Here is a 13,246-nt window from a genome sequence, read left to right on the forward strand (position 1 = left end):
CACAGCAGTGACCATAGACTGATGTCACAACCTCACTATAGCCCAGCAATTAGGATGTGATCCCAGCAGCCCTTCTGGCCGCTGTGAGTTGGTTTTCTCCTCTGCTTCATCTCTCCACCTTCCCATCTTCCTGGGCACAGGGTCCAGCCCACAGCAAATGCTTCATGACTGTCGGATGAACGCATGCTGGGGAGAGGGGCAAGTGCCGCTGTAGAGCCTGGGGTCTGCCCAAAGTTCAGAGAACACAGGAAGGCAGGATGGGGAAGATGCTGATGCTTAGGTATAAACTTTTCCAGCCGTGGGGTTAAACACCAAGGTCAGAGGGTGCCTCCTCCTCCCTCACCCAGGGCAAGGCTCACCCTCAGGCCACTGTGGGGTGGCCCCACAGTGCAACCGCATCACCATGGGGGCAAAGGCCATCTTGCCCTCTACACAGTGCTTCCGGATGGTATCGATGATTCCTGCTGGAAAGTGGATGTGCAAGTCACAGAGGAAGATGATGCTGTGTGGATCCTGGGGATAGAGAAGGCAAGGTCAGCAGAACTCTGGACCGGAGCTGGGAGATGAGGCCATTCTCTATAGAGTAGCGGTTCTCAACCTTCCTCATGCTGCTACCCTTTAATATAGTACCTCAGGTTGTGATGATCCCCAACCATAAACTTATTTGTTGCTACTTCATAACTGTAATTTTGCTACTGTTATGAATCATAATGTAAATATTTTTGGAGACAGAGGTTTGCCAAGGGGGTCACCACAGGTTGAGAACCAACTGCTCTAGTGGAATCCTTGGGCTCTCCCCTACTGGAGTGAAGGACAACTTACACAAAGCTAAACACTAGGCATATTTCCACAACCCTGGATAGCAGGGCTGAGTCCTCACATCACAGCATGAATTCAGACTCCTTCCCCACTTTCTTTTGAGACAGAATCTTGGAAGACTAGTCTGGGATTTGTTGTGTAGTCCAGGTTGGCCTCAACCCATGCTCCCCCTGTCTCAGCCTCCTCAGAGCTGGGATGATAGGCATGTACCACAATACTGACTTCTGTCCCATGTTTTATGGAGTCTGAGGATTCTGACACCTGGGGAAACACGTCCTTGCTATTTACTTAGTCCCGTTGTATTCTGGGTCTGCAATGCAGTGCCAAGGATGCTCCTTGCTAAGGTTTCAAAATATCCCCCAAAGGCCACATGACGAAGGATTGCTTTCCGGCCTGTGGTGCTACGGGGAGCTTGGGGAACCCATAGGAGGTGGGGCCTGGTGGGAAGAAGGTAAGTCACGAGGAGGAGTACGGATTCTGGGAGCCTAGCCCCCCTCTCTCTCACTTCTTGGCTGCCACAAAGTACAGTGTCCTTTACCACGTGTTCTGTGCCGTGATTAACTCCCTCACCACAGGCCCAAAAGCATTGGGGCAAAATGACCATAGACTGGAACCACAGACCAAATGAACCTTCTCCTCAGAGCTGGGAAGGAGCTGGGTGGGAGAGTGCTTGCCTAGCATGCACAAGGCCTTGAGTGCAATTCCCAACATCACAAATAAAAAACAAACAAATCTTAGCTTAATTCAATTCAGTGAGCTGATTGGTTTTGTTTTTTGTTTGTTTCTTGTTTTGTTTTTGGTTAACTTGACACAAGCTAGGGTCATCTAGGAAGAAGAACCTCAATGAAGAAAATGCCTCCATCACATTGACCTTTGGACAAGTCTGTGGGGCATTTTGATTCATGATTGATGCAGGAGGGTCCAGACCTTTGTGAATGGTGCCACATCTGTATGAGAAAGCAAGATGGAGGGCTAGCGGCTGGCTCTCAGTGGTTAAGAACATTGGATGCTCTTCCAGAGGACCTGGGTTTGATTCTCAGCACCCACATGGCAGCTCACAACCATCTGCAATAATTAATTAATTAATATTAATTAATTAATTAATTTAGTATACACTGTTCTGCCCGCATGCCCGCACTGCGGGCCAGAAGAGGGCGCCAGATCTCATTACAGATGGTTGTGAGCCACCATGTGGTTGCTGGGAATTGAACTCAGGACCTCTGGAAGAGCAACCAGTGCTCTTAACCGCTGAGCCATCTCTCCAGCCTCAGCAATGGTTTTTAATTTAAAAAAGTAAAATGAAGAGAAAGGAAGCTGAGCAAGCTGTGAAGAGCAAAACAGGAAGCACAGCTCCTTCAGGACCCTGCCTGAGATCCTGCCCTGACCTCCCTCAGTGATCCACCGGGACCCGAGGACCCTGCCTGAGATCCTGCCCTGAGCTCCCTCAGTGATCCACCGGGACCCGAGGACCCTGCCTGAGATCCCGCCCTGAACTCCCTCAGTGATCCACCGGGACCCGAGGACCCTGCCTGAGATCCTGCCCTGACCTCCCTCAGTGATCCACTGGGACCCAGATGTGTGAACCAGTTAAACCCTTTCCTTCCCAAGTTGCTTTTGGTCATGGTGTTTATCACAGCAATAGAAAGCAGATGAGGACGCTCAGGTTATCTTGTTACAGTAATGGACAGTGACAAGCACGGTCCTGTGACCCAATCCCTTTCCTAAGGAGCTGACTACCTTATACCTTCCAAATGCCTCTCTGTCTCTTAAGTACTCTTGAGCACCTTCCCTGAGGTGCTCCCTGAGGCCCATTACCTTCACCAGGTCTATGCCAGCCTGTAGTCCAGCGGAGCGCTCAAAGTTTCCAGTCAGCTTCATGTACTGGTAGCTGTAGGAAGAGAAGGAGGCGTGTGAGGATTCAGCTGTGGGGTCCTTGAAGGAAGTTGGAAGGCACAAAACAGAGAGAATGAGTGCTCCTGGGTTGTGGGCAGGGGCGTAAAGCTGGACACTGGGACTCAGGAAAGCTGGCTGTACCTTCCGGTTCTGCCCTGACCAGCAGTCCCGGGATGTGGAAAAGGTGACAAGCTGGCTGCAGCCAGGTCTTCCTCACCTCCGCAGCCTAGACCTCTTCAGCGCCATCTCCACATCCATGTCCTCACTGCTATAGTCGGTGATAATGACGTTGAAATGTGGGTCGCCAGTGACTTGGGACAGGCTCTCCATATCTCTGATGAACTGCTGCACCCAGCGAGCCTGGTTCTTCACTACCCAGGTAGGTCAGGCAGGGAGAAAACAGCAGAGTTAAGGAAAGGCGAACATCTCTCAGCTCTGACTCAACTCAGGAGTCCCATCGACCTCTGCCAGGGGATAATGCAACTCCAGGAATCATTAGCATGAAGCACAGAGACCCTAGGGAGGGGCAGGGCTCACCAGCCCCTTCTACAGCTCCCTGAACACCTCCCAGGCAGTATCTGGGAGAGAGTCGTGGGTGGGACTCATGGCAGCAACCCTGCCCAGCTTTAACAGACCTGCCACCTATCCATCTTACTTCCACCTTTCATCTCTTCTCCTTCGTTCTTACACACTGTCTCGTGTTTTCCTTTCTCACTGGAAAGATCACTCTAGGGCTGGAGGTGCGGCTCCATGCCTTGCTTAGCCTGTGCCAGGCCCTGGATTTGATCTCCAGACCACAAAGAATATTCAAAACAAAACCCACTCTATATAATACCCTCACTCTTATTTCTTCAACAACAACCCAAGTTGATGCTCACACCCAACCCTGAGACCTAGCAGGACAGAAAGCAGTGACCTCAGCTCCATTGTTCACCAACGGCACAACAGTTCAACCTGTTTCCTTTTGCGTTTTTCCTCGGTGGTGAGGTGGCTTCACTCACAAATCCTTGGGAGATCAAATCAAGAAAACAGACCCATTGCTCGTGGTGATCGTCAAGACACCCCACCATTCTGCTAAAGCTTACCAGGCACAATGAAGTGGACCACAGCTCGATGGTTCCAGGAGAAACCTTGGGGCCAGCACAGCTTTGGCTCTGGATCCTGGACATTCAGCACGTGTCTGCGACGGCGTGGGCTCCAGACCAGGCCCTGCAGGTTCCGGGCTTCCGTGTCCTCCCCACCAGTGCTGTCACTCCCCCGCCAGCCTCGAGTGGACACGTACTCTGAGAGGCGCACCAGGCGCTGGCCTTCCAGCAGTTCAAGCTCCAGGAGGTAGCGCCCTCCACGCAGCCGGTCCTGGCGCTTCTCCACATTGACGATGCGCTGCAGCTGGTATCTCCTGAGGTACAGAGGGTGCTAGAGTGAGCAGAGGGCGTGTGGTAGAAGCCTGAGGGCCAGTCGTCAGGAGGGCCTAGCTTCATCTTTGCTCTGCAGTTGGTTAGCTGTAGAGGCTCATGCAAGAGATGCAACCTCCCTAAGACTCCTTCATCTTTAAATGTAGGATGGTTTTTAAGGCCTTTTATAGCACTAAGACTCAATATAAGGGGTCCTGTGACAGATCCCTTGAGAAATTGACCCACATTAAGAAAAAAAAAAAAAAAAAACAAGTTGGGCAGTGGTGGCGCGTGCCTTTAATCCCAGCTCTTGGGAGGCAGAGGCTGGTGGATCTCTGTGAGTTCGAGGCCAGCCTGGTCTACAATAGAGTGAGTTCCAGGACAGCCAGGGCTACACAGAGAAACCTTGTCTCAAAACAAAAAAACAAAGAAATACGGATACAGGGACTGGACAGAAAGCTCAGTGGTTAAGAGTGATTGCTATTCTTTCAGAGCACCTGAGTTGGGTTCCCGGCACCCACATCAGGTGGCTGACCATCATCCAGCCCCAAGGCATCCAATAGGCTCTTCTAAACACTGAGGACATCTACACTTATACATGCCCCCCCACCCCACCCCATACACAAACAATTTAAAATAAATCGTGGGTCTGGAGAGATGACTCCACAGTTAAGAGCACTGGCTGCTCTTCCAGAGGACCTGTGTTGGGTTCCAGCACCCACATGGCAGCTGATAAACATCTGTAAGACCAACCACAGGGGACCAAACACCCTCTTCTGGCCTCTGCAGGCACTGTACACATGTGATTCACAGACACACGTGCAGGCAAAATACCCATGCACATAAAATAAAAATAAGGGTTAAAAACTTTTTAAATAAAAATGAATCTTAAAAACAAAACAAAAAGCAGGATTCACATATTTGCTGCCTCCAAGAAGCACACCTCTCTATCAAATAAAGACACTACCTTAGGGTGAAAGGATAGTAAAGGTGCTCCGAACAAATGAACTAGAAAACAGGTGTAATATTAGATAGATAGATAGATAGATATATAATATATATTGTCAGAAGAGACAAAGGTCACTTTGATTAAAGGAAAAATCCGCCAAGAGGTTACTACAATTTTAAGCACACTCACCCAACACAGGGTACTCAAAACAACAACGACCCACAGATGTCGATCAATGGAGGAGACGAGTGAACCTGGAAATAAGTCAGGCATTTCCAGCCAACTGGTTGGCAGCAAAGGCAGCAGAGCACGCCTTGTCTAGGGGACAGTGCCTTCTGAAAGCAGAAACTGCATACGCAGAAGACTAGAATGAAGCCCACTTTTGCTCAAAAATCAACTCAGTCAGTCTCAAACATTTCTACTTAGGACCAGAAATGATGGCACTGCTAAAGAAAACACCCAGGTAATGAATGCTTCAGGACATTGCTCTGGGCAGAGACTGTCTGAACCAGCCTCAAAGCTCAGACAACAAAAAGCCAAAGTGAACAAGCACAGCCTCGCCAAACTAGAGGAAGCAGCACACATCCAGGTGAACGGAGATCTCACAGCTCTCCCTGTCTCTGCCCACCAACGCGGGGATTACAGGCATGCAATGCCATGCCAGGCTTTATCTCAGCTCAGGCCCTAAGGCTATCACGGTAAATGCTCTTGTCCACTGTGCCAGTCTCTCTATCTGGAAACAGATAGCTACCCTTTTCAAAGATAACAAAGTATACAGTGAGGCACGACCTACATTCCAGGCCCACATGGGCTCAAGACTTCATCTAAAAAACAAAACAAAACAAGCCAGGTGTCTGCTTATAATTCCTGACTTTGGGAGGCAGAAACAGGAGTTCTGCTTATGAGTCCAAGGCTAGCCCCATCCAAATAGTAAGTTCTAGGCCACAGACAAAAACAAAAGGTCAGGCATGGTAGCACATACGGCTGTAATCCTAGCATTTAGGAAGAGGACACAGGAGGGCCACCAAAAAATGGCGGTTAAGAGCACTTGACCTTCCAGAGGACCTGGGTTTGCTTCCCAATGCCCCATGGTGGCTCACAACTATCCATAATCCCAGTTCCAAAGGATCTAGCACCCTCTTCTGGCCCCTTAGGGCACTAGGCACATACACAATGCACTTACATACAGACAGATAAAACACTCATACATATAAAATAAATAAACCTTTTTTAAAATGGTTAACAAGTATGTGAAAAAAATATTCAGTGTCGCTAACCATCAGGGTAAGATCAAAATGATACCATTTCACCCCAGCAAGATTGACAGCTGTCAAGACTAAAATAAAATAAGAGTTACAGCCATTAGAGGATGCAGATGAACACTGACTCTCTTCCACATTGGTGGGAGTGTAAGCTTGTACAGCTACTAAAGAAAAAAAATCACAGAGGTTCCTCAAAAAACTACAACTAGAGTTACTTACCTATGATCCAGCTATCCTACTATCCAAGGAACAAAAGTTAGCATGTTAAAGTCACCTGCCCTCACGTGTGCACCACAGCTCCGGTCACAACCGCCAAAGCGTTTATCCATAAGCAAATGAGTAAGCAACATTGGTTACATATACATTGGACTATTATCTACCCATCAACAGCAGAATCCTTTCAAAGCAGTATGGATAGAATTGTAGGACAAATAACTTAGGCACAGAAAGGCAAATACCACGTGTCTTCATTTGTATGTGGAAGCAATCAAGGTCTCTCAGGGAAGCACAGAGTAGAACAGTGGGTACCAGAGCCTGGCAAGAATGTGGAGGTGGGAGGAGCAGAGGCAGGACAGTTACAGGTGCAGGATGCACTTGGGTAGGTGGGGCAGCTCTGCTCTATAGCACACGAGGATAACCATGGTGGGAAGGGATTGTTCAACCGCAACCAGCAGGGAGGGCCTTTTCCTCTCCTCTCCCTTCCCTGTCCTCAGGTCGTGAGGTGCAGGCCTGTAAGCCCAGCTCCTCTGGAGGCTGAGGCAAGAGGATCTCAAGTTCCAGGCCTGAGTTAACCATGAATTCAAGGTCGGCCTCAATAACTCATTGAGACCCTATTTCGAAAAGAAAGAAAAGGAAAGGGCTGGGGACATAGCTTCGTAGGGGGGGACATAGCTTCGTAGGGGAGGACATAGCTTCGTAGGGGGGGACATAGCTTCGTAGGGGGGGACATAGCTTCGTAGGGGGGGACATAGCTTCGTAGGGCAGCACGTGCCCAGCTGGTGTGGGTGCAGGACCCAAGCCAACACGAAGGGAATGGAAATGCCCTGGGATGATTAGACACTAGTGACGGCTCAACTCTACTGGGAAGGTACTTTTAAAACCAGCATACTGAGATCTTGATTGATTAAACAAGTGAACATATAAAGGGAGAGAGGGTATGATGCGGGGGAAGGACCTATGAGGGGGAAGGTGAGGGAGAGCAGAGCTCTAGCCACGCCCTCTAACGCCATCTGAGGCTGTGGCTGACGCTTTCAGCCTGTTTTGCATGCTTCTCTCTTCCCAAGCCTTTTCTCAGAGGGCAGATGCCATCTACCAAGCCTTGCTAATTTTCAGTTCCAGTCAGAGTGAAGCCATGCAACCTTCTCACGTCCCAGAATACCAGCAAAGGTCCGCTACTCCTGCAGCAGGAACCCTGCTTTCAGTCCGCAGGTCAGGGCCTCCTGAAGACAGCGTTACCATATACCCCTGCCCCAGCCCCAGGGAAGCCCTTTACCTTACCCCCGGGTCCTCTGGCTGAGCTTTCTCAGGAAGACCCGTGTGACTTCCAGGGCCTCCTGCTCCGGAAGCAGCAGGTTGCCAGATGTGTTACAGCTCAGATCAATCCAGTCAGTCCTCAGGGCTTGGAAGTCGAGGTTCTGAGCACTGAAGGTCTGGTCCCAGTTCACCACCGGGTCAAACACAGGTACGTATTCGAACACCTCACTCATATCTTCTTCCTCTTCTTCTTCCACCTCTTCCTCTTCCTCCACTTCTCTTTCCTGGCCTGCTGCTACCACCACGTCCTCCTCTCCGTGCCAGCCCCTGCTGGGGGCCTGGGACTCCATCCTGTCACCCCTTCTCTGCTCAGCAATGTAGGACTCCACTTGATTCAGCCACTGAGACTGCTCAAGCGTCTTCCCGGGACTGTCCCCAGTGGGTCTGGCTCTCTGAAGGAGAGGCAGGTTCCTCAGGGTCCCCTTGTCAGAATGAGATAAATCTTGGCTGGGCACAGGGCGACTTTTCCCCTTCCTTTTCTCCGGCTGCTGGCCTGGGCTGTCATTAGTCCTTGTTGGAAAGGGAGGGGTAGAGTTCCGCTTGGAAAGAGGTGCCAAGGGGCCACTCTGTGGGTGAGCCAAGAGCTTCCGGAGGTGGTATTCAGTGACACCCAGCCCTGGGGTGGAAGTAGTCCTTTGTTTTCTTCCTTGTGTCCCAGGATCCTGGTCTTGGGAGGCAGGGATTTCCTCTGCTTCTTCATACTGGGATTCTTCTAGAAGGCCATCCTCAAAACCTGTTAAGAATCATCCCTCGTTTCAGGAGTTTTCAATTCCTCCCCAAAGACACAAAACAGCAGATGGTTACACATGTGACATCCCGAGGGGTCCAGGTGGGGGCCGTTTGTTGTGTGACCCTGCACAAGTTACTCCACCTCAGTTACCCCCTGTTTTGTTATCTATATCAAGGCTGACAGGCAGCATGGTGGTGTAGGCCTGTAATTACAGCACTTGGAAGGGAGAGAGACAGGAGGATTGTCACAAAGTTCAGTCTAGCCTAGGCTACACAGCAAGTTCCAGGCTATCCTGAATGCCATGGTGAGACCTTGTCTTAAAAAAAAAAAAAAAGCGGCCGGGCGGTGGTGGCGCACGCCTTTAATCCCAGCACTCGGGAGGCAGAGGCAGGTGGATCTCTGTGAGTTCGAGGCCAGCCTGGGCTACCAAGTGAGTTCCAGGAAAGTCGCAAAGCTACACAGAGAAACCCTGTCTCGAAAAACCAAAAAAAAAAAAAAAAAGAAAAGAAAAGAAAAAAAAAAAGCAAAAGCATATATGCAAACAAAGGAAAGTTTTAAAAAATCAAAACAAAACACAACCACTTAGAAGACTGTAAGCCCCGTGATATAAAATACCTTATAAGCACCAGCACCATTTAGGACTCAACAAGTGAGCTCAGCCATACCCTGTCCTTCATGAAGGAAGGCCACAGCAAGACAGGGCTTCTCTATAGCATGCTTCCCAGCAGTGTAGAGAGCCAGGGTCCCACGGCCACCCACGTCTCCAGCTGCCCCAGTGCGTGAGAAGCAGCACTCTCTACGCGGACTGAAATGGAAGGCGTGGGTACTTCTCTGCTCCCTGGATTGTGATGAGGGGATCCGATCGGGGGGTTTTGCATGCTAAGCTCCTCCGGTGCAAGGCTGAACGATTAGAATGTTCCCTAGAAAGAGACCACCACCACCCGCAGCTAGGTGCGCTCTGACAGCCTCAGCTGCACTCGCCTCTGTACCTGGCTGCTCCAGGCCCTGCTTCTCTGGCTTGTCCATCTTGATATACTCCTGGAAGCTGGACCTGTAGGAGGAAGGACATGTGGACGGGCACCAGATTCCTCACAGATTCTCCCTGGGAGGGAGTGGAGAAAGGAGCTGGAACAGTATGTTCTGGTCAGGAATACCCACACATGTGCGTGTGAGGAGGGCCCAGGACTCCTCAGTGTGGAGGGACCGGCCCCTCCAGCCTAGGCAGCTCTCCTGACTCCCACGGGGCCCCCTGAAAGTCCCTCCATTTGCCCCATCCAGTGCCACACACCTGTCCTGGTCATAGGCACTTTCATGGTAGAAGCATTTATTGTGGGTCTCCATGTGGCTCAGACGGGTGTAGTCGTTGGGATAAACAAAGGACAGATGAACCTGGAAGCAGAGAAAACAGGGCATGCATGAGAGGGAGACTCCTGGGGAGGAAGCAGCCTGCCTGGGTTGAGCTGCACCCGGACGGGGAAGGTGCCACGGTGCTGAATGTCACACTTAGTAATGCAGTCTTGACTTGTCTTCTCACGACCGCCCTTGTGGGCTCCTCCCTGGGCCATCTGTCTCCCTTAGTTGTCACCAAGACCATTTCCTCTTCCCTTTGCCACCTGGGAGCCTCTCTTTATCCACTCCCTCTCTCAGCGCTGGGCCCTTTCTACACTCCGCTTCCTTTGCTCTTAAACACAGCCTGAGCTCACCGCCACCAAAAACGTCCTCAATTAAGGCCCGCACTCTCTGGCCTGGCCATGACTCTTGACCACTTCCTTTCTTCAAGCCTCCAGTCCTCTATCTTCATCTCTAGACCTGGGTGTACCACGTTCTTTCTGCTCCCTCACCCTCCACACAGATAAAGCTACCACCCACATCTAGTACATTTTCCCAAGCATCTTGTCTGTGAGTTTAAAATGCCACTGGCTCCCCAGTTGCCGGGACTGAGCAGGCAGGACAGGGTCTGTGTGGCCCTTGGAGCAGAGTCACCAGGCTGTAGGACTGGGGGAAGAGACAGATTCGAAGGCAGAGCATCTATCTGCAGGTTCTGCAGGACGGTTCACCCTAGTGAGCCCATCCAGGGATGCAGCCCAGGGACCTGAGAGGTCATCCTGCGTCCTGGGCTAGGACACAGGAAGCACAGAGTCAGCTTTGGTCCATCCCCCATCCCCCACACCCCCAGCCACAGGCAACAGGCCTCTCCCAGTCCTCCTTGGTCTAGGGACGTGACTTACAAAGCGGAGGCCCTGATAGCGCTGCAGCGGGAGTCCATCCACCAGGTAGCTGGGTTTGTAGGGACAATCGGGCAGGACATGGCGCAGATGGGACTTGGGGATGAGCGGCACTGAGAACAGAAGGGAAGAGGAGGATTGAAGAGTGTGAAGAGGTGAGAACACAAACATCTGAGGGCCACAAAGGCCTCTGGCTGAGGGAGAGACCTGATGTCCTCCACCAGAGCGGCCTCCAATTGTACTGTACTCACTGGTGACAGCTGTGGTCCCAATCCATGTCTATCGACTGAGGCTGTCACCACAGGAAGAGAACTCCAAGACACAGGGACAGTACAATTGGATCACTGTCTAGCGACACTTCAAGAGGCCACAAGGCTCCACCTCAGCATACTCCCCTTAGTGGATTCCCTCCCTTCCTCCCGCTGTCCAGTTTTCACTACTTTTTGGTTTTGTTTTTCTGAGACAGACAGGGTCTGCCATGGTCACAAGCTCAGGATCTTCCTGCCCCATCCTCCTGACTGCTGGGCCTGCAGATAGGTGACACATCTGGCCACCGCCTTCTTTTAAAGGGACGAAAAGGGGCGCGCCGTCAGCTTTTAAAATGTAGACATGACCAGCTGGGGATGCGCTCCGGGGTAGAGCACAGGCTCAGCTCAAGGTCCCAGACTCAGCCCTCAGCATCGAAAGACTAACATGTTCATTCCTTACTGGATGATAAGAGCTGGGATCCATAAAGCGGCTGACATTTGTGGCCATCTAGGACTGTGTGATGACATCTGAATCTAATTCCATTTCTGGTCTTGGGTGTTGGTTAGACAAGGTCCACTCTATAATGATTTGTGAGATCATAAAACTGGACGTAAACACTCTTGTAATTTTGGTATGTATGCTATGTTTTACACTTCAAATGGGGAAAAAGATTTTGTGACTTTGGGGCTACTGTAGCATAGACAGGTCTCCTGAGTCCTTTTCATCAACACAGAGAACCTGGCAGGTGTAGACCCTCCACGTGGTGATCAGAATGTGAGCAAAGACTTACCTTGATAGAGGGTGTCCCGAGGGTCAGGCCGCAGCATGTCAGCTGGGGGCTGCTCATCCCTGGGAAGAGTGTTGGAGGAGCTTACGTGGCTGGCTGCTGTCTGTGGGATGTGGCCCACCTCATTCATCCTTAGGATGGTCTCATCTGTGGCCAGGGAGGAGAGAACAGTGGGAAGCTGTAGGTCCTTACAGAACCGAGTGTGTTCTGCAGGGCGGGTAGAGTTCAGGCATGGCCTCTTTTTCCTTCAGGTAAAGTCTGAGCTGTGCGGAGCCCCTGCCCTCAGATGCCCAGACACTTGTGGATTTAGCCGGCTCCTTTTGAGCCTGCTTCATCTCATGGCCAGCACACACCATGATTTTGCATAGACTAGAAAAAGATACCTCCTCCCCCAAATGCTTTACTGCCGACCTGACAGAAATCTACACTCAGCCATATTATTTACTTTCACTTAGTGTACGCCCAGGTAGTACTTCTTGGGTATTCCTGGCAGTGCTGGGGTTTGAACCTGGGCCTTCTCTGGTAAGACAGAAAGATGTTACCACCCATGCAATCTAGTTCCAGCCTCTAGCGTGGGCAGCCTCTCATACACCATCTGTGAGTACCATGTGAACATGGTGAACCAGGCTCCCCTAGGCATCCACAGCACTGGAGTGGTCCTCCTTTATCTCCACGCCCCATTAGCTACAGTACTGCTGAGCACAGCTGAGACTTAGCCTCAAGTCTGCTCACACCACCTCTCTCTTCTCCAGCCCGCAGCGTAAGCTGGTGGTCAAGCGCCCACATGGGGTGGTGTCACTGAGTGGGGGTTGTTGAAAAAAAAAATGTGTCAATAGTAAAAGGTTTCTGGTTATAGCACACAATATCAGTCTTGTTCTGAACATACAATATGAGGCCTTTGCTGCTGTGGGATGTTGTTCTGTATGCTGTGAATATGTGTTGCTCTGATGGGTTGATAAATAAAACGCTGATTGGCCAGGAGCCAGGAGCAGGAAATATAGTCAGGGCAAGCAGACAAGGAGAATTCTGGGAAGAGGAAGGGCTAGTCAGGAGTCACCAGCCAGACACAGAGGAAGCAAGACATTAAGGCAGAACTGAGAAAAGGTACCAAACCACATGGCTAAACATAGATAAGAATTATGGGTTAATTTAAGTGTAAGAGCTAGCCAGTAATAAGCCTGAGCTAATGGCCAAGCAATTATAATTAATATTAATCCTCTGTGTGATTATTTTATAAGCAGGCTATAGGACTGAGGAGGCCTGGCCGGGACCAGAGAAACTTTCTGATATCATGGAACTGAGGGGGCCTGGCGGGACCAGAGAAACTTTCTGACTACATTTGGCACTCACCATTGGGCATTGATCCACATAAACCTAAAAAAGCTTAAGATTCTGAACACACAGA

At 50.6% G+C, this 13,246-nt stretch overlaps 1 protein-coding gene across 1 annotated transcript in view; it reads right to left on the bottom strand.

Moving 5' to 3' along the window:
• Window positions 1-13,246, bottom strand: part of B4galnt3 (beta-1,4-N-acetyl-galactosaminyltransferase 3) — a 111,933-nt gene that overhangs the window by 6,438 nt on the left and 92,249 nt on the right. The window contains exons 10-18 of the mRNA XM_052720327.1: window positions 11,845-11,988; window positions 10,809-10,918; window positions 9,869-9,969; window positions 9,570-9,631; window positions 7,815-8,583; window positions 3,798-4,111; window positions 2,930-3,083; window positions 2,635-2,707; window positions 360-513 (exon numbers count right to left, since the gene is read on the bottom strand). Coding sequence (XP_052576287.1) covers window positions 360-513; window positions 2,635-2,707; window positions 2,930-3,083; window positions 3,798-4,111; window positions 7,815-8,583; window positions 9,570-9,631; window positions 9,869-9,969; window positions 10,809-10,918; window positions 11,845-11,988 — 1,881 coding nt within the window. The remainder of the gene's footprint in view (window positions 1-359; window positions 514-2,634; window positions 2,708-2,929; window positions 3,084-3,797; window positions 4,112-7,814; window positions 8,584-9,569; window positions 9,632-9,868; window positions 9,970-10,808; window positions 10,919-11,844; window positions 11,989-13,246) is intronic.

This window comes from Peromyscus californicus, unplaced genomic scaffold (genome assembly GCF_007827085.1).
Source record: "Peromyscus californicus insignis strain IS unplaced genomic scaffold, ASM782708v3 Scaffold_6__1_contigs__length_162567912, whole genome shotgun sequence".
NCBI lineage: Eukaryota > Metazoa > Chordata > Mammalia > Rodentia > Cricetidae > Peromyscus > Peromyscus californicus.